Here is a 22,052-nt window from a genome sequence, read left to right as displayed (position 1 = left end):
TTATTCTAAAATGGATTAAATACAAAAAAATCCTCATCAATCTACACACAATACCCCATAACGCCAAATGGAAAACAGGTTTTTCGAAATTTTTGCAAATGTATTTAAAATTAAAAACTGAAATACCTTATTTACATAAGTATTCAGACCCTTTGCTATGAGACTCAGAATTGAGCTCAGGTGCATCCAGTTTCCATTGATCATCCTTGAGATGTTTCTACAACATGATTACAGTCCATCTGTGGTAAACTCAATTGATTGGACATGATTTGGAAAGGCACACACCTGTCTATATAAGATCCCATAGTTGACAGTGCATGTCAGAGCAAAAACCAAGCCACGAGGTCGAAGGAACTGTCCTTCGGGGAGAAGAGCCTTGATCAGGGAGGTGAATACTTATGTAAATGCAATATTTACGTTTAAAAAAAATAATGTATAAAAGCCTTTTTTTGCTTCGTCATTATGGGGTATTGTGTGTAGATTGATGAGTAAATCAATTTTAGAATAAGGCTGTTCCAAAGGGTCTGAATACTTTCCGAATTCACTGTATGCAGGTCAGTGGAGGCTGTAGGTCAGTGGAGTTATAGGAGGACGGGCTAATTTCAGTGGCTGAAATGGAATTAATGGAACAGAGTCAAACATGTGGTTTCCATTTGGTGTATGTGCTTGATACTATTCGATTTATTCCATTCCAGTCATACAATGAGCCCATCCTCCTATAGCTCCTCCCACCAACCTCCTCTGATGTAAGTAATTGCCATACTGACTTTACTTTCTTAATCTTTTTCTCCTCTTTGGTTACTAATGTTTTTCTCAATGCGTTTATTTCCCCCACCGCTTACTACTGCACTGATAATATGTAAATATTATTACAGTGAATATGGTAAAAAAAAAAATTGAAGTCAGTGCCCTGTTAAGCACACTGCTGGATTGTGAGAGTGGCTGGTTGAATGAGGAAAATATGCGGTCCGAGTGGATACAATTGCCCGAGAATTAGAGTCATTTTGAATCTCCCTGACACTTGGTGCCCGGCTCATGGACATTTGTGGTGCTCATTTGAAACCCCTAATGTGCTGTTGTGTTGAGTGGTGGGTGCAGAAGTTAGAGGATGCAGTAAGCTCCACACATGCCTCATTACTCTGTACTGTGGTACAATGCCACATGCACAGGTCCGTGCCAAAATAACCCAAACAAGTGTCAGGGTTTGAGCTAGGCGGAGTCAGGTTGGTCTTGTAGTAGAACCAAGTTCTCTACACAATTGACCAGGATGCATTACTATACTAAGAAAAATATAAACGCAACATGTAAAGTGTTGGTCCCATGTTTCATGAGCTGAAATAAAAGATCCAGGAAATGTGTTTACATTCCTGTTAATGAGCATTTCTCCTTTGCCAAGTTAATCCATCCACCGGACAGGTGTGGCATATCAAGAAGCTGATTAAACAGCATGATCTTTACACAGATGCACTCTGTGCTGGGGACAGTAAAAAGCCACTCTAAAATGTGCAGTTTTGTCACACAGCACAATGCCACAGATGTCTCAAGCTGTGAGGGAGCATGCAATTGGCATGCTGATTGCAGGAATGTCCACCAGAGCTGTTGCCAGAGAATTGAATGTTAATATCTCTACTATAAGCCACTTTCAACATCCTATTAGAGAATTTGGCAGTACGTCCAACTGGCTGGACAATGACAACTGGCCTCACAACCGCAGATCACGGGTAACCACCCAAGCCCAGGACCTCCACATCCGGCTTCTTCACATGTGGGATCGTCTAACACCAGCCACCTGGACAGCTGATGAAACTGAGTCTTTCTGTCTGCAATAAAGCCGTTTTGTGGGGAAAAACTCACCCACTCACTCACTGCCCAGTCATGTAAAATCCATAGATTAGGGCCTAATGATTTAATTTCAATTGACTGATCTCCTTATATGAACTAACTCAGTAAAATCGTTGAAATTGTTGCATGTTGCATTTATGATGTTGTTCAGTATAAGATGAATCTTCCTTTCTGCCATGAGGTGGTGGTTTGTGGGGACTCTTCTTGTACCATCTCTCAGTGTGGTGCATTATGGGGTCTCCCTTGCCAGATCACTAAATAGCACAGGAGGTTGGTGGCACCTTAATTGGGGAGAACGGGCTCCTGGTAATGGCTAGAGCGGAATCGGTGGAATGGTGTTTGATGCCACATGGTGTTTGATGCCATTCCATTCGCACCGTTCCAGCCATTATAATGAACCGTCCTCCTCTCAGCAGCCTCTACTGCTAAATAGAGCATTATGGGTGAAGTAGGCAAGAACTGTCTTTCTTTTTCGGCATCAGACGTGCCTAATTCTCACTTGAAACATCATTTTTTTGTGTTTAATAGGCTAAATTACACATTATCTTAACATATGACCCCAGAGTGACCTGTTCTTTCAATTTGTAGTCTATGACATTTCAGATTTAGATATTATTATTTATCCCTAAGTCGTTTGGATGTAGTAAACTACTTTTTCAAAGTAACTTTAAGGGGTAGCTTAACGCCTTCCATTGTGACGTAATTGGTAGCTTGGTAAACTATATTTTCAACACTGCAGTGTGGTGCATTATGGGGACACTGGTACTTACCCCCTGTGAGCATGAGGGCACACTTGCACATGCAGTTGTCATTGTCCATGTCCTTGGTGCTGAAGTCTGCCCCGTGGATCACCATACTGCTCTGCCTGCCCGCTGTCCCACTGTGACTCTTCAGGAACAGTCTGAGAGGAGGAGGAGGACAGAATAAGGAGATTGGAGGGAGAATGGAGAAGAATACAGGAAGAGGAGGATGGAATAGAAGAGGGGGTTTAGAGGGAGAGAAGACATAACAAACTGTAAGAGACCTCCTGAGAGAGTTATATTTTCAGCAGTGACTGACTGTGTGCATGTGCTCTGCAAACAGTCTCTCCACCTGAGTCAACATAAACGCATTAAAGAGAGAGAAAAGAGGGAGAAGGGTAGACAGAGTTGTCTGGAACGTACGTTTTTCACCTGCAGGACTCAGAGCAGCCATTTACAGTATAACAGGAGCAGAGAGACCAAAGACCAAGTCATTAAGGGCTGACCCAGGTACAGCCCACTGAGGTACCATCAAGTAGGCTACATACTGTTACTCTCCTACTGGTCCTAGTCCTGTATGTCTCAGATGCACAATGTCCCTCCTTGTGTGTATGCACTACGCCCACTGTCTTCCCTCCTGTGTTCATACAGTACATATTGATACAGTATTCTCTGTCAGAATGATCACAGAGGCCTCCTGCGCTTACTATGACAGGCCTATTACTATTACCGTATAGTAGGTTATTTTTGTGGAGAGAAAGCATATTAACCCTAAGACACTGCATGTTACAGTATGGCAGGCCTGCTGTCTGCAGGGCGGCTCAGTCTAACCTCCACATGTGGAACCTGTAAATCAACCAGGGCTCCAGATGTACTGGTGAGAGACGCAGTTAACCAGTGGGCAACATACAGGATGGGGAGGGGGGGACCAGCATGACGGAGCCCCAGTCTGGAGGCACCGTGGCCGGGGTTGGGCTGTTGTCTCATGCTGATCTACGGACATCTGCCATGTCCCCGGAACAATGCGTTTTGTGGTGTTCTATTTTTAGGTTGAGTGACTGGCATTGGAAGGAGACAAGACCGTGTTGATTGAGGAGGTGATTGAAAAACGTACTCTTGCATCTCAAATGCAGATTTGTGCTACGACGTCATTAGGATACTTGACATCGACTAACGTTGGAAGCTTGCTGACGATTGATTCAATGATCCAATAGAGTCAATGACTCCAATCCATACACCTCAGAGTTTTCCTCATCGATCCACCCACTCCGTGACTACCATTATCAGATCCGACTCGATCTTTCTCGCCACTCAGCCCCTGACAGTTCACCTTAACTGGAAACGAATAGGAACTATATGTGTCTAAACACACTTGAGGGTTTGTCATTGCGAATTGTAAAATCACTCTTGGTATGAGAGCAGAAATGCTGTATTGTGGGTCTTCTCTATCCTGCTGTGACCTGCATCATTAGGAGCTCATTCTGTAGCCTGCCCTTCTCTAACCCACATTATCACATGCCTAAGAGCTTTCTCTCCCCAAAGATGGACTCTCAGAGCCAATAAACACTGTTAGAGGACATTGCCAATGTGTCTGCTCTGCACTCTGAAACATATTCTGTTGAGCAAAATCATTTCCTGAGATCCATTGGCGTCAATCGGAATGGACAGGGGAGTAGGCGGGTAACAAGTCTTGGTCAAGTTGTGTTTTTTCCTATGAGAAATGTTGGATAGGCTGTGTTTTTTTTTGGGGGGGGGGGGGGGGGGTATTCACCTGCAATACTGGTGGCAGTGTTGTGGATAAGAAAAGTGTGTAGCCAGAGACATCATGCCCAATGAAACTGAAGGGCGGTAAAATATATCTTACAAAATCTATGTGCAACGAATTAATGCAAAGATCAATTCCGTTGCCCCTCAAAATGTGGTTGACTGACTGACAATATAGCTTATAGCTATGTGGTTTCTGGTTAGATTCATGAAGTGGAGACAACGGTCAGTGGTGTGTATTCTTGGAGCAAGTCTTTAGACAGGTGTGTAGATGGATGATTTGTACAGAGAGAGGTGAAAGAAGTGACTATGTCACTGTTCGGTATGCAACTAAGCCACTAAACCAATACTGTACTATGTAGTGGAAAGTCATGGCTCTAATCAGTGGTTATATCGAAATCAAAGAAAGGTCGTATGAATTGAACATGTTGAAATTAGACATGGTAGTGGGGTGATGAAATAGTGTGAATTTTATGGGGGTCGGAGTTGAGTGTGTGTGTGTGTGTGTGTGCGTGTGTGTGGTGGGAGTAGTGAGTCTTCATCTGTGACACGTGCCGAAGCACGACTCTGACCCTTCAAGACAACAGAAGTCCTCGCAGATACTCTACCGTAGGGCCTATACCTCTCATATCCCAAAACGCAGCTTGATTTTCTGGCAGTGTAACTTATGCTAATTCTTGGCCCACACAGTCCAGGATGTAGCCTGCTACTGCTCCGATAAAGAACAGACACAGGCTGTGTATTTAGAAGACATTTACACAGCCTTATGACCGCACACAGAAACATCGCCAAGACACGCCATGAAGAGGGATTCTCCGCATGACACTCGTCTGACCTTTAAATCGTTTTGGTCTGTATAGAATGGGTGTGTTGTGTATTTACCAGACAGTTTACCAGCTAATCCAACTCCAATTGACATCTGTGTCCTGTCATGTCGTGTCTATTATGTGCTCAACTGATAAGTAGGGCGATCCGAGGCAGCAGTAACAAATTTGCTCAAGAGGAAGAGACGGTTTTCCTGTGTGAGTGCAGTTGTTCTGCCGTCTCTGTTTCTCGGCAGAAACGTTTAGCGTGTCATGTCACAGGCTGTATTTCATCTCTAGTGTCAAACATCTGCGCAACCGATGCGGGAACCTTAAAGCCTCTGAGGACCAACCGAGCCGATCTGATTGGCTCTTGAGCAAGTTAGATTGGCCAAGGCTCATTAATAAACACAATGTTGGATTGTGGGAGATTGATTTGGGCTTTCTCAATGACAGCCTGAGGGAAGAAGTGTTGGTGTCCTGCCATCTCATTCTGCTAATGTCTAAAGGGGATGCTGGTTTGTTAGTGCTCTTTCATCGCCGGATGTTGGATATTAGGATATATTCAAAAGGAATACAAATGGTAATAGTATTAATAATACACATCATGATTACCACTTTGTTGCAGATTTTGATTTCAATCGCAATAAGGAAAGGACTCTGGAGTATTGCAAAGGGAAAGGACTCTGGATTATTGCAAAGGGGATACCTAGTCAGTTGTCCAACTGAATGTACTCAACTGAAATGTGTCCCGCATTTAACCCAACCCCTCTGAATCAGAGAGGCGCGGGGGGGCTACCTTAATCGACATCCACGTGGAACAGTGGGTTAACTGCCGTGCTCAGGGGCAGAATTACAGATTTTTTACCTTGTGACCAAAATTGGGGTCAGTTGAGGATGGTTGTTTTATGAAACTAAGTGATCATTTGAAACTTGAAGGGACAACAATAACCAAGCTTTCCCAAAATATAGTCAATACATCCTTGCCGAACCATATAGAGTATTCTATTGCGCCAAATGGCACGATATGCATCGACTAGTCCACGGAACCAACCTGCCCGCAGTCTTTAACAATGCTTTTAAAGCCCACTCCAAGATGCATGATGAAATGCATTAGGGCAACACTCTATCATTAGTGTAAAGTCAAAACTACAACACCATGTTTAGAAGCACAGAACAACACTTCACAGCTAGGCCATATTGGTCCTACAAAGTACGTAGAGTTTGCTCATTCTAGGCTGAATTACATCATTCTGCATCAAGATAGAACTGCTGCAATCTATCTCACTTCTCTTCTCTTTCAACCACTTGCATTAGGCTTACCTAAAACCTGCATTCATGCAGCATATTTCACAGAGACGTTTGGATTGAATTCACCCTTCTGCCTGCAATGAAGCTAGCAGTAATTGAGTTCCTGTATCTGTAAGGCTCTATCAAACCACCAAGGCTCAACCAGCGACAGTTACATTTAACAGAGACTTCCACTATAGCTGGGGGAAAAAACACAGCCCCAAAGTGCTATAAGTCACGCGTGCCATAGAGGTCCATACATCAGGGGTGCTCAGAGGAGGCGGCGGCATTCCTCCCCAAACACTGCAAAATAAAGAACATCATAAATATGTCTTTCCCCTCCACACGGGCGAGACATGTCCGACTGCGGCTAAACAACCTGTGGATAGGCCAGGGCCACAGCCCATTTCCAAGACTTCACAGATTTGTTCCAAGATGGCGTAGCAGTGTGTTTAACTGCTGGCTCTAGAGACAAAACTTCTCTCATCATCACTCAATGCCTAGGTTTACCTCCACTGTACTCACATCCTACCATACCCTTGTCTGTACATTATGCCTTGAATCTATTCTTCCACGCCCAGAAATCTGCTCCTTATACTCTTTGTCCCGAACGCACTAGATGACCAGTTCTTATAGCCTTTAGCCGTACCCTTATCCTCCTCCTCTGTTCTTCTGGTGATGTAGAGGTTAACCCAGGCCCTGTAGCCCCCAGCACCACTCCCATTCCCCAGGCGCTCTCATTTGTTGACTTCTGTAACCGTAAAAGCCTTAGTTTCATGCATGTTAACATCAGAAGCCTTCTCCCTAAGTTTGTTTTATTCACTGCTTTAGCACACTCCGCGAACCCTGATGTCCTAGCCATGTCTGAATCATGGCTTGGGAAGGACACCAAAAATCCTGAAATTTACATCCCCAACTACAACATTTTCTGAGAAGATAGAACTGCCAAAGGGAGTGGAGTTGCAATCTACTGCAGAGATAGCCTGCAGAGTTCTGTCATACAATCCAGGTCTGTGCCGAAACAATTCAAGCTTCTACTTTTAAAAATCCACCTTTCCAGAAACAAGCCTCTCACCCGTGCCGCTTGGTATAGACCCCCCTCAGCCCCAGCTGTGCCCTGGACACCATATGTGAATTGATTGCCCCCCCCCCCCCCCCATCAATCTTCAGAGTTCGTACTGTTAGGTGACCTAAACTGGGATATGCTTAACACCCCGGCCATCCTACAATCTAAGCTAGAAGCCCTCAATCTCACACAAATTATCAAGGAACCTACCAGGTACAACCCTAAATCCGTAACCATGGGTACCCTCTTAGATATCATCCTGACAAACTTGCCCTCTAAATACACCTCTGCTGTCTTCAACCAGGATCTCAGTGACCACTGCCTCATTGCCTGCTTCTGTAATGGGTCCGCGGTCAAACGACTACCCCTCATCACTGTCAAACGCTTCCTAAAACACTTCAGCGAGCAGGCCTTTCTATTCGACCTTGCCCGGGTATCCTGGAAGGATATTGACCTCATCCCGTCAGTAGAGGATGCCTGGTTGCTCTTTAAAAGTGCTTTCCTCAACATCTTAAATAAGCATGCCCCATTCAAAAAATTTATCCCAGACTTTTTTCAGCTTTTGTCATCAGTTTTAGTACAGGGACACAGTCTTGGAAATTCGTGTTTGGGCGCGCCATGAAGACACCTGCTAAAATCGGTTTCCTATTGAACATACTTCTTTCCGTAGGAAATATTATAGTTTGATTACATTTTAGGCTATCGGAGGAGAAAATAGAAACGCATTTTGACTTGTTGAAACAAAGTTTAGGGGTAGATTTTCGAATTAATTTCTCTGCACGTTGAACGAGTGGATTACTCAAATCAATGGCGCCAACTAAACTGACTTTGTGATATAACAAATTATTTTATCTAACAAAACGACATTACATGTTATAGCTGGGACCCTTTGGATGACAAATCAGAGGAAGATTTTCAAAAAATAAGTTAATATTTAATTGCTATTTGTGAATTTATGAAACCTGTGCCGGTGGAAAAATATTTTGATGTGGGGTGCCGTCCTCAAACAATCACATGGCATGCTTTCGCTGTAATAGCTACTCTAAATCGAATAGTGCAGTTAGATTAACAATAATTTTAGCTTTCAACCGATACAAGACACTTGTATGTACCGAAATGTTTAATATCCATCATTTTAATGATTATTTATATGAATTGCGCACCCTCCAGTTTCACAGGAAGTTGTCCCGCCTAGCCCTAATACTGGAGTGATAGATGTGCAGATGACGATATGCAAGTAGAGATACTGGGAGGGTAAATAATAATATGGGGATGAGGTAGTTAGTTGTATGTGCTATTTTCAGATTGGCTGTGTACAGGTACAGTAATTGGTAAGCTGCTCTGACAATTGAGGCTTAAAGATGGAGAGGGAGATACAGCTTCAGAGATTTTTGTAATTCGTTCCAGTCATTGGCAGCAGAGAACTGGAAGGAAAGGCGGCCAAATGAAGTGTTGCCTTTGGGGATGACCAGTACAATATACCTGCTGGAGCACGTGCTACGGGTGGGTGTTGCTATGGTGACCAGTGAGCTGAGATAAGGCGGGGCTTTACCTAGCAAAGACTTATAGATGACCTGGAGCCAGTGGGTTTGGCGATGGATATGTAGTGAAGGCCAGCCAATGAGAGCATACAGTATGTGTCATATTTTATTATGCAGTACTGACATTCTGAAGGGATTTTTCCAGAGAAGCACATCATAACATAACATATTTTTTACCCCTTTTTCTTCCCAATTAGTAGTTACCATCTTATCCCATTGCTGCAACTCCCTTTCGGGACCACCGAAACACGACCCTGCCAAGCCGCACTGCTTCTTGACACACTGCTAGCTTAACCCAGAAGCACCAGAGTGTCAGAGGACACACTGCACAACTGGCGACCGAAGTCAGCATGCATGCACCCGGCCCGCCACAAGGAGTCACTAGAACGGGATGGGACAAGAACATCCTGGCAGGCCAAACCATCCCCTAACCTGACATCGCTGGGTCAATTGTGCACCACCTCATGGGTCTTCCGGTTGCGGCCGGCTGGGACACAGCCTGGGATCGAACCCGGGTCTGTAGTGACGCCCCTAGCACTGCAATGTGCAGTGCATTAGACTGCTGCGACACTCGGGAGACCACGTGTACTATTGTTATATACAGTATGTATGCCTGTACAAAAGATGGCGTCAACTTGGGAAAATATGTTAAATATTTGGAGGGAAAAAATAACATGTTCTGGCTGACTACAACTGATACATTTTGATGACTCTAAAGCCCATTATCCTACACTACATACTGGTTTAGGTGTATTTCTCTCTCTCCTTTTATGCGTGTAACATAACACTAATCGTGGCAGTCTTTCAAATTGACGTCTTTCATCTCTTGACTGACACAGTTCAACCTAGCCTGCTGGCTTCCTTCCTTTTATCTGTCTGAGAAGGAGGTTGGAGACGACCAAACCTGCTGAGGTCCAGGCAGTGCGTGTTGATGCACACCTGGCAGTCATTAGCCTGCTAAACCGCAGCCTGATTGGCTCATAGAAGAGGTTAATCACCATGCTCAATGGATCACTTTCGACCCAGAGGTGTCTGGCTGTAGCCCATTCGCTCGCCTGCCGCTGGGTGTCAAATAACACCATGGAGACAGACGGATATATGGACACACACGTATGTGCACACACACTCACCATTTTTTACTTTCCAAGTTGACACTGACTGTAATCACCGAGGTAGATAATACTGTATGCATGCCCTGTTAATGTTGTCTTTCAAGTAGAACATTAAACAGCAACCCAACGGAAGGGCAATAAAATATCAGAATAGTACTACAGCCTCTCACCTAAATGATCTTTGAATTTTATATTTACAACATAACGTTTAACACAGCTACCTTAGCATTTGATTTACAGACAGACAGTATTCAGCGTTGCTGCCTCAGGCAGACTGCAGTGCGGATGAGTGTTGGATGAGTAAACTGAGCTCTAGGAGTTAAGGGTATCAGTGATCCCATCTCAGTGCGAGGCTAGGACAGAGGGGTCACAGCCGAGCTAGAGAATCCCCCTGTTGCCAAGTCCAAATCCCTACATCAAATACATCTGAGGTATTATCTGATTCCACCAGGGATCTTACCATTATCATATGGAGAAATCCCGGGATTTAGGGAACTTGGCTGGTTGGAGAGGAAGGATATTGAATAAAGATGTAATAGTCAGTTGAAGAGTAAACATATAGTGCTTTTCTCCAACGGAGAGGATTTCGGCGTACAGCGTTTAGCTGTAAACCTCACTTGTGTCCGTGCATACGTTTAGCAACTCCCATACAGCTTTTTTAACATAGTTTTATTTAAAAAAAAATCCAGAATTGATTGTTTTATTTAATGCCTAGGGTGCTGCATTAAATCTTCACATGCAACATTAAAGCATAAATGCAGTAAAATATACTCAGACACACATTCCCTGAACCAAATACGATATGGTACATGCATACAAGCACAAAATAACATGTGAATCCTTGCAAAGATTCTGTTTACAGGCCTCTCGAGTGGCGCAGTGATCTAAGGTATTACATCGCAGTGTCACTACAGCCTGGGGTTTGATCCCAGCTGTGTAACAACTAGCCGTGATTGGGAGTCCCAGTCAATTGGCCCAGCATTGTCCAGGTTCGGGAAGGGTTTGGCCGGGGAGGGCTTTACTTGGATCATTGCACTCTAGCGACTCCTTGTGGCGGACCAGATGCCTGCAAGCTGACTTCGGTCGTCAGCTGAACGGTGTTTCCTCCGACACATTGGTGCAGCTGGCTTCCTGGTTAAGCCAGTGGGTGTAAAGAAGCACGGATTGGCGGATCATGTTTTGGAGGACGCATGACTCGACCTTCACCTCTTCCGAGCACGTTGGGAAGTTGCAGTGTTGAGACAAGATCGCAATTCGATATCATGAAAAAGGGGGAAAAAATATAAAAATAGCAAGACATTTATAATGTAGAAAAATGTATCATCCTAAAGTACTCCTACTGTAGTTAGTATTTTATATTTATTGAAACTCTAAATAGCCTATAAAGGATTAACGAGTAGCCTAAACAGTTCCATAATTCAGTACTTCAATATGCATTGTTAATATGTCAAATGTTTCCCTTGGACCACTGTGGTACAGGGCCACTACTCAGACTTATGTTGAAAAGGATGTTAGACATGGGTCAGAGCCCTTCTGTAGCGTGTGTCATGTTATCAACTCTGACCCCTGACTGATGGCTGTCTACTTGACCCCGTCCCATGAGGAATAACATGTATGTGGAGCTATCTCATGCCTGGCCGACCCCCGGAAATACTCTCCCTGACCTCCCAGTCCACACACACACACACACACAAAATATCCTGGAAACGAAAAAACTTCATGTGAGGCCCCATAAGTCACTTTGCAACAACATTGATGTTTTAGTTCACAGCACACCTTCGAAACAATTTACAACCATCATTTTCTTAGAATATTATTATACAAAACTTAGTAAAACAAGATTAGACACAAATGATTAGAAATAAGATCTGTCCACAGATTGGCAGTGTGAATGGTTGATGAGTCCAACAACAGTAAGTAATGCTGTTGTTGGACAGTATTGATCCTCTTAGGTAAATTACAATTTGAACCCAAATCCATTGAGCTGATTGTTACATTCTTAGGAATTATAGACATCAACATCGATAACGTGTACACAGATGAGCAACTAAATTCATGTATTCTGTCATTTGAATGATGGTCCCACAAATGTTGGCTGTGTTATGGACATCTAACATCTATTTCCCCTCCCTGCCCCTCTGCAGTAAGAATGTCTTTCTTCCCATAGCCCTATTCTCTCTCTCTCTCTCTCTCTCTCTCTCTCTCTCTCTCTCTCTCTCTCTCTCTCTCTCTCTCTCTCTCTCTCTCTCTCTCTCTCTCTCTCTCTCTCTCTCTCTCTCTCTCTCTCTCTCTCTCTCTCTCTCTCTCTCTCTCTCTCTCTCTCTCCCATTCCCTCTCCCATTCTGTAAATGTTGATAAATGAGTGTTATCAAACTAATGTGTTGTTACAATGAAGTTAACTACAATGCTATTTGCGGGTCATGACTAAATTACTGTACAACACACTATTTCAATTGCAACCCACTATTTCATCAAGCTAACAATTTCAGTCCATTATATAGACTGCTCCCTTGTATGGTTTACAGAGAGACATAACATTCAGCAATTATGGTAACCTGATTGACAATGGAGCGAAAACCAAAAAGAACATTTCTCAAGCCTGTGTGGTCATGGTTCAGTGGGAGCTGTGTAGTTCTGATCTACAAGGTCAGCCCGTAAATACTCTTTCTACAATGTCAACAGTGTTTGTACAGCAGTATCGTTGACGCCAGTTTACAGTATATTGTAATACGGGCATGGTAGGCATTGTCCTTTTTGGGGTAAAATAAGTCATTTACATCATGGGAAAATATGAGGGAGAAAAGCAATTGCGAAGACAAAAAGTAGCTGCACACACCGCTTCATATTTAAAAGTCCGAACGAGTGATAATAGTTTCACAAACACTGTATTCCCTTGCTGTAATACTGACGAGACACTGATACTGTTTCATCAGATGATTTCATGTTTATATGGACGCAAGCTATTGCCAGCACAAGCATCATTAAGCAAAGCTTCAACACAATGAAAAGGGAAGAGTTGCATAGACTCTCCAAGACGTCTGCATCAATCCCACAATGCACTGCTACCGTGTCATCTGGAAATGACTATGTCACACCCCGAGAAGAGACCCAGGCCAAATGACTCACTTCTCCAACTACCTACTCACAGATATGCTTTGAATAACCAAGATCTACATTACGATGTATTGATTTAATATCTTTATTATATTTGATTTATTACGCTGGCTGGATACTGAACAAAACAGTGTTGGCGAGTCTTACTCAGCCTTTGTGCTTTGGAAATCCTTAAAATAGGGAGAACAGTAAGACATGTGACAGTTATCCCTTGCTGTATGTGATTTAGATTAAGGATAAGAATCTTATATTTCTCTGGGCAATAATTTCACTTCTTTCTAACCAAGATCGATTTGTCTGGCTTGATATTTAGACACAAGCAAGGAGCTGGCAGTAAAAGCAAACATTTCCTGGCAAAGCTTCACATTGTTTATGACAAATGGGCAACACTCGAACATCGGTGGACTACATATTTAAATTGCCCTCTACGGTTTCCAACGGCTGCGTGTGGGTTTGTGGGCCGGTATGTGTTTGTTTGTGTGTGTGAGTGTGCATAACCGTACTATTTTTGTTTATGTGTCTCAACAAATGTGTCTGTCTGCGTCAGTGTAGATTGTGCTGTTCCAGTAAAGCCCCCACCACCGATGCCCAAAAGAATCCAAAAACAAAACAAAATGTCATGGTATCTCTCGCTACAATCTCGTACTTCTCAGCACAACAAATGCTAATTGAACAACTTGTCGCAAGATTGTTTGGGATTCCAAAGGGGAGGTGCCAGAGCCGAGGTGAACCCGCACATAGATGGCAGCCCTCTCCAACCAGTTTGTTTGAGGCCTGGACCTCTGGTTTGTTTTGGCCAATGTTCCTGAGAAGCAATGAGTGATTATCATACCACAACTAGTTGCGAGAACAAATCTATTTATAGTGATCAGCAGGCCGATTAGATTGCTCCACTCAATCCTGAACAGTCCGACTTCAGACGGGCCGTCCTTCCCTAAAACTAAAGTGTCGGCCCAAAGACGCCTCTTGCTGCCCTGAAGACACAAACAACCACAGTTTCCCCCATCAAAATAGAAAGTGGTTACAGTATGTGTGCGGCTCTTTGCTTATTTTTTGTGTGTGAGGGAGAGAGAAAGAGAGAGAGAGAAAGGGAGCGAGAAACGGAGAGAGTGAGAGAGAGAGGGAGGGAGAGAGAGAGAAACAGAGAGAGAGAGAGAGAGAGCGGGAGGAAGGGAGACCACATAGTCCAAAATAATGTACTTTGAGTGGAAATAAATCACTATCCCTGTTCAAGTGTCTTTTTACAGAGATAAACATACCTGAATTATCACCCCTTGTCCTCCTCTGCACTTAACAAATCTCCCTTTGCCAAACACAGTCAGTGCCTGTGCGGTCAGTACCAAACGCTGAGAGGTAAAAAGGGAGTTATCCAATCCTCACAATGGGACAAATAAACCCGAATTTAGTCTCAGAGCAAATCAAAACAACTTGGTTGACCTTTCCCATTAGCGTTATTCGTAACATTTCCGTAGCTGACAGAGAAAACCCAGCGAGTGTGCGCACCAGGTCCTAACCCTTTAAGAGGCGGACTTCTTAAAGTAAATCCTGTCGTCATATAATCCAAGACATTGCCACAAATTAGATATGACCGTCGCCTCGCTCTCTACCCGACGTTGCAAAACGCCATTGAAGTAAAGGTTTTTCAGCCATGCTGCAAGTGTCTCCCTTCCCGGCAACATAAATGGCTATAATATCTTTGGAAAACAAACAGAAGTCCATCTAAAGTTGAAAGGAGGACATTTAGAAACTGAAGTAGCTTCTTATCAGAAAGGACTACAAATCCGGTGAATCACCTCAATTGGAATTGTCAGACCATCTCCTCTCAGAGACATTTGATTGCTCGGAACCTTCTGTAACATTCCGGTAGTTTTCCACATCTAACGAATCCAAGCATCTGCCACAGTTTGAAGCATATTTAACCCTCTAAAAGAAGCAAAAAAGTTGTACCCCTTATTCAAGAACCAAGTATCAGTTGGGGGGGGGGACACTTTACTTTATATAAATATCTGTTGTGACATATGATACCATTAAATGAGAAGGAATTTGAACTAGAGAATGTCAGCAATGTCTCCATTTTGGATATCAGTCAGTTGTGGCAGCATGAATTTGAGGCGTATCAATATACGATTAAATAGAGATGTTGTGTGTCACTGGCCTACACACAATACCCCATAATGTCAAAGTGGAATTATGTTTTTAGATATTTTTTACAAATGAATAAATAATGCAAAGCTGGAATGTCTTGAGTCAATAGGTATTCAATCATTTTGTTATGGCAAGCCTAAATAAGTTCAGGGGTAAATATTTGCTTAACAAGTCACATAATAAGTTGCATGGATTCACTCTTTGTGCAATACTAGTGTTTTACATGATTTTTGAATGACTACCTCATCTCTGTACCCCACACATGCAATTATCTGTATGGTCCCTCACTCGAGCAGTGGATTTCAAACACAGATTCAACCACAAAGGCCAGGGAGGTTTTCCAATTCCTCCCAAATAAGGGCATCTATTGGTAGATGGGTAAAAAAAAAGCAGACACAGAATATCCTTTTGATCATGGTGAAGTTATTAATTACACTTTGGATAGTGTATCAATACACCAAGTCACTACAAAGATACAGGTGTCCTTCCTAACTCAGTTGCCGGAGAGGAAGGAAACCGTCTCAGGGATTTCACCATGAGGGCAATGGTGACTTTAAAACAGTTACAGAGTTTAATGGCTGTGATAGGAGAAAACTGAGGATGGATCAACAACATTGTAGTTACTCCACAATACTAACCTAATTGACAGAGTGAAAAGAAGGAAGCCTGTATAGAATAAAAAATATTCCAAAACGTGCATCCTGTTTGCATCAAGGCACTAAAGTAATATTGCAAGAAAATGTGGCAAAGCAATTCACTTTCTGTCCTGAATACAAAGTGTTATGTTTGGGGCAAATCCAATACAACACTTTACTGAGTACCACTCTCCATATTTTCAAGCATAGTGGTGGCTGCATCATGTTATGGGTATGCTTGTAATCGCTAAGGACTGGGGAGTTTTTCAGGATAAAAAATAAATGGAATTGCAGCTAAGCACAGGCAAAATCCAAGAGGAAAACATGGTTCAGAATAATAGGCAAATGTTGCACAATCCAGGTGTGGAAAGCTCTTACAGACTTACCCATAAAGACTCACAGCTGTAATCACTGCCAAATGTGCTTCTTCAAGGTTTTTACTCAGGGGTGTAAATTAGATATTTGTGTATTTCATGTTCATACATTTGCATAAATTACTAAAAACATGTTTTCACGTTGTAATTGTGTATCGATGGGTGAGAGAAAAAAATATATTTAATCCATTTGGAATTCAGGCTGTAAACACAACAAAATGTGGAATAAGTCAAGGAGTATGAATACTTTCTGAAGGCACTGTAGATACAGCTCGTAGTACCTGTAGTTGCGTTTCTCACTGTCGATGTGAAAGCGGTCGTATAGGGAGAAGGCCTGGTGTCCGTCCCAGTCGGTCAGCTCCACACGGAGGGCATACTGCCTCTGGCTGGTCAGCAGGTATACAAACTCATTCCCCAGCCAGTGCTCTGCAGAAACCGTCCCGAAGCCCTGCAACAGAGGAAGAAGAGGAAGAGGAGGCCAGAGTCATCACTCAGGCCTATAAGGAATCTTACTGTCAAATCCGGGATACAGGATATAAGTAATTCCCGATCTCTTCCAAGGTCTTCCTGGAAAAGATGCAATCTCTCCACCATTTTCTATAAACATTTTTGTCAGTTATTATTTCAGACCTTTTTTTTGATGTCATCATCAATGACTGCTTCAGGGTTGACGCCAAAGCAAATTAAATGTTGACTTCAGACTGGGCTATCGTGTCTACCATTAATAATGTCCCTTATTACCGTATAAATACTCATGCGCACTCTTCTGTTCATGCACATTGGCTTGGTCTCACTTAATAGTGACTGCCATGAGAGAGACTCACTCAACCCAGCGAAACAATGTGAAACCAGGTAGACATTACAACACATAACATGGATTATTTCATACAGTGGAACACAGAGGACCCTACCTGTTTATGACAGCGTAAACTGGGTCCGGCTGATAAAAGGCACACAAAGCACCTTTTCCACCCTTTAACCCACACCAAACCAAACGCGTAATAAACCCTCTATATTACACAGTCCAGAAGAACGACAACAGACGCACGCAATGCCATGCATGCCTTCTCATATCATTTCAACAATTACCACGTTTATGTGTGATCACAAACGACTCCCATCGTAGACAAAGGGCCTTTGACAGCATCAGCAGTAACTAACCTGCAATGGGGAGTATTAGAGACGGGTCTGGAGCTCTGGACTGTTCCATTAATGATTGGTGGGAAGGGTTGGGGGTGGTTTGAAGGCGGAGATGTCTGTGTTTGTGCCGAGAGCATGTGGTGATTAGGAGAGTGGAAGGGGGAAAGTAAATATGGGGCATTCCTCCAGCCTGAGACACGTCCTGCTGTGTGGGTGGAATTAGAAAGTGGCTGGGCCACGACCTCAACTCAATCCGACTCCCTCCTCTGAAAGATCTGCCTTTTAAGCGCTGGACAATGCCACCCCTTGTGACTCCCGTTTCATCTCTGGAAACCTGGCTGAAGACAGGGATGGTTGGAGTCAAACACTAGTGCTTCCCTCCTATTGTTCCACACTAGAGTGTTCATACACACCTGGCTGAATGCACCTGCCGGTTTTCAGGGAGGAGGTTTGAAGTATTGTTGGGTAGAGAAGTACATTTTTTTGTAAAATGATCAAGACCGATAGAAAGTTTGATTTCATAAAGTGTGCCATACCACCCTGACAAACGCTTGTACAGACAAACACGTATTTAATAAGGTATGCAAATTGTCAAATCGATTTGTGTCTCATACTAGTTGGAGAATGCCTCCACCATTTATTATCCTGCTACACATACTCTATCTAGCACTTGTAATTATAAACATTACGGTCATAAGATCACATACTAATAGTAGGGGACGCTACCCGATTGCTTTCCATCCTCCCACAAAATGGGAATAGCCCATTGAAGTTTGACTGTAATATTGATGAATCCTTCAAGTGTGTTGAATTTATTCGCACGAGCCCACAGTGACCAACAGCAGTTCATTTCATCACACAATAAAACACTATCAATCACCTTCAGGACCACACCGATGGTGTGCCGGGTATTTGGTGGCAGTACCAGGGTCCGTGCTGATTCCATTGCCACATGTATTCCACGCTCTCCATTCTTGGCTCCCTCGCTTCTTCTAACCAGCTGGACTCTCTGTCCGTACCTCTTTACCCTCCAAACGAGCCCAACCTTTTTCACCCTTGCCAAATCTATGTTTTCCCTCTGCAGATCATCTATTACCATCTGCCCAGATCGGTCATTAAAACACCCTCCATATTGAATCTGGTGTCCAGCTGCTATTCTAACTACGTTGTGGTAGCATACATTACAGCTAATAGGAACGGCAATGGGGTCACTCATCGTGCCTAAAGCTAAACAGAGCCTCTATTAGCCCCCCAGTCGCTATCCATCCCCTATTCAATAGGTGATGATGATCACAACACCTGGCACGGTTACATAAGACTAAACAAATGTATTGTTTTCGGACTAATGCTTCCCTGTTTAAAAAGAAGAACAACAGTGTGTCAGGCCCAGGGTTGGGTTGGGCTTCACGCCAGCCTCCGACACGTAAGTCTCTAATCTGAGGGGTTGGGGAATCCCTCTCAGTGTGCAGATGTTCTAGAGGTACAGCCGGTGTTGCCGGTTAGGTCACATCTGGATGGAGTTTTCCACATGGGCCTGGCCACCCTTGAGAATACAAGAGAATCCTACCTCAATTTCAACATGTTAAATCAAGACAGAGAGGCGAGAGTACACCCATTTTGTCATCGTTTACTGTGACGGAGGATGTGTGTTGGAAACAGACTCCACATCAATTTCCTGGCTTTATCTTGTGGGTGTGTCGCTGTAGATTTGGGTTGTGTGTTCTTCTTCTCGTCTTACCGTCTTGTATTCCTTCCACGTTTTCTGGAAGTCCAGGCTGCCGTCCTCTCTTCGCTGGATGATCGTCCATCCGCCGCCAGCGGTCTCCATGTTACAATGCACCTTTAAACACACACAGACACAGACACAGACACACACACACACACACACACACACACACACACACACACACACACACACACACACACACACACACACACACACACACACACACACACACACACACACAGACACACACAGACACACACACACACACACACGGACATTCATTAAGTTCTCAGACCGCCTACAAACACATTCTACGTGCTCCTAACTTACGTTTTAGAGCCCAAATATAGACATGGTAGGTTAAACTTGCTGTTGTGAACCATCATTCTGAAATACAGCGGGCCTAACTAGTGATTCCTTCTCATGAATCATCAGAGGGAATTTAAGCTTAATAAATGTCTCCTGATCCTCCTACAACTCCCGGGAGGTGATCCCAATCCCAGGCCTGGTTCAGATTAAAGTGGAGGGGGCCAGTGGAGTGGAGTCGGACACATACCAGCGGACACCTGGGTGGAACATGGCCCTTAACCCTGGCCTCTGTCCTGTGTAAGCTGATAACAGGGGTATCTATCTGCTGTGGTGCTCTTTGTTTGAGGAGTGGAGAAGGTCTGGAGGAGGTCTCTCACCCCGGCCAAGACCCCAGCTGAACACACAGCGCCCAGTCTGGGTATAATTAAGAGATGTACCCCCCCCTGGCAGAATTATTCTCAGAAACCAGACGCGATGCTTTCTCCTTAATCTCCGCCTCATCGCTCACTCCTCCACCAACCGTCCCCCTCGAACCTCCCTGCCATCTGTCTGAAGTCTGGCAGCACCCTGTTGAGGTGGCGAACACCTGTTTCACCCCCCACCTTATCCCCCGCCAACCTCTTGTGTACCCTTGCTCTCATCAGGCTACCAAGTGTATATTTTGAGCCTTTGATTATTCCTGAAGCACTGAAGCAGCCAATAACTATCATAGCACCCCTCCATTGGCTTCTCTCCGGTCGGCCAATATCTTTGGCTTTCTTGGACAGAGTTGAAGCTTGCTCTAGTAACAAAAACACGCTAAACACGCTACCCATCAAAGAGTGTTGGTAGAATGCAATGGTAGCTTTTTTCACATGGCAGTCTCTATATTACATTCTGTCTGGCTGCCCACCTTTTTGGTCTCCTGGGCATTGATGTTTATGGTGTAGAGCCCGTTCTTGTGGAAGCCAGCTTGGTACAGATCGGCACAGTCCCGAAACTTCTTCTCCTCGTCCACCCTCTTCGTGCTGTTTGGGACTACTGAGGAAACATGGGACACGTATTTGGCACCACAACGTCCGACTGTGGAACTTCAGACGGGCACTAGAAAGACTTCAAGACATAGACACTGTCGTCTATTGTACTTCCAAGCAAAACAAAACACCAGCCATCTCAGACTTAGCATTTTTAAACTGTCACGGTTAAATGGAGTTCTACTTTCAAAGTGTCAACGAGTAAATTCCTTATGCCGTCATTTTCAAATGACATATTTAACTGACAGATGTCAATGAGGTCTTTTAAAAGCCCTGTGCTCAAGCACTTGGCCGCTGCTTTCTGTCCATTACCAGAATATACTGTATGACAGCCGAGCTGTCGCTTGACATTTCGTTTCTGTGCGTCCACCCATTCCACTTGTCAGGTAACCTACATAAGGTGTGAGTTAGAATGCATTGAAGAGAGCTCCATGTAGAAAGGTCATCCAACATACAGTAGGTATGCTTTAAGCGATAAAAAGAGATGAAGTCAAATGGGGTGAGAGTATAACGGCGTAAATAATCGACTGTTCTTGTCTCAATCAAGACAGCATGCTGTGCACCGCTGAAATCAAAATGTAGCCTACAGTAACACCGTTTTCAAATTCATTTCAGGTACTGTGTATCTGTATCTGTAGAAATGTGAATGACTTTGACGCTGAGTTTACAGAGTAATATTAAATCTATACCCAGTGACTGACCCTTTGACGTTTTATACTGGTATGTCATTTATGATCACAGTATTTAAAGAAATAATGAACTATCTTTAGTTTCATGTCACATATGAGTCATCAAGCATAGGGGGGAGGGTTGTAATATCAAATCTGACAGTGTCCATTTATCATGATTACCATCTTTACATTCCAGAAAACGAATATTTTAGAAACGTGACACAGAAGCCGAACTACAAGGTCTCTGTGTGGATATCCACATAGCTCGTGATAAAATCAGAGAGTGACTGAATGGCTTATTAGCAAGACAAAAGCAGTTTGTCAAGTGGATGGTCTCCCGCCCTGAGAGAGATGGTGTCTGCCTTTGACAGGCCTGTTCAAAGAGGCAGCTGTGTCTATTTCCATCTGTAGATAATTATGGCGGCAATATTTTGAAACCAAGCAAGGGGCTGAGGACAAAATACTACAAGCTATACATTTCAAGTTCCTGTTATAACAAGTGGCTTATATTTACCCTCCAAGCCCTTGTTATATCGATGGAAATTCCATTTTTTCCACCCTCCAAAATGAGGGGGAGCATCTCAGTTTTTACACCATTGTTTTTACTATTGGGATTGTTTAGGCAAAGGGGATGTCACTGGAAAGCGAAACGTGTCAGTGATCCTTAGACTCCACTTTGATCCTCCCCCTCAGCTGAAACAGTCAGTGGAGACACAGGCTGCCCGTTAGGCGTATGATTTCGGCCATTTTGACGAAGTATTGAGTGT

The 22,052-nt window shown here is 43.7% G+C and overlaps 1 protein-coding gene across 3 annotated transcripts in view; it reads right to left on the bottom strand.

Annotated features, from left to right (window-relative positions):
• LOC139391651 (angiopoietin-1-like) overlaps positions 1–22,052 on the bottom strand; it is a 60,875-nt gene that overhangs the window by 3,456 nt on the left and 35,367 nt on the right. For 2 of the 3 annotated variants that reach the window (XM_071139050.1, XM_071139052.1), the window contains exons 5-8: positions 20,494–20,621; positions 19,305–19,406; positions 16,708–16,874; positions 2,613–2,743 (exon numbers count right to left, since the gene is read on the bottom strand). In XM_071139050.1, the coding sequence (XP_070995151.1) occupies positions 2,613–2,743; positions 16,708–16,874; positions 19,305–19,406; positions 20,494–20,621 (528 nt within the window). The remainder of the gene's footprint in view (positions 1–2,612; positions 2,744–16,707; positions 16,875–19,304; positions 19,407–20,493; positions 20,622–22,052) is intronic. The other variant, XM_071139051.1, reaches the window with a different exon arrangement.

The sequence above is a fragment of the Oncorhynchus clarkii genome, chromosome 32 (genome assembly GCF_045791955.1).
Source record: "Oncorhynchus clarkii lewisi isolate Uvic-CL-2024 chromosome 32, UVic_Ocla_1.0, whole genome shotgun sequence".
Classification (NCBI taxonomy): domain Eukaryota; kingdom Metazoa; phylum Chordata; class Actinopteri; order Salmoniformes; family Salmonidae; genus Oncorhynchus; species Oncorhynchus clarkii.
Note: the sequence above shows the minus strand (reverse complement) of the source record. Positions and strands in the feature narration are given on the sequence as shown.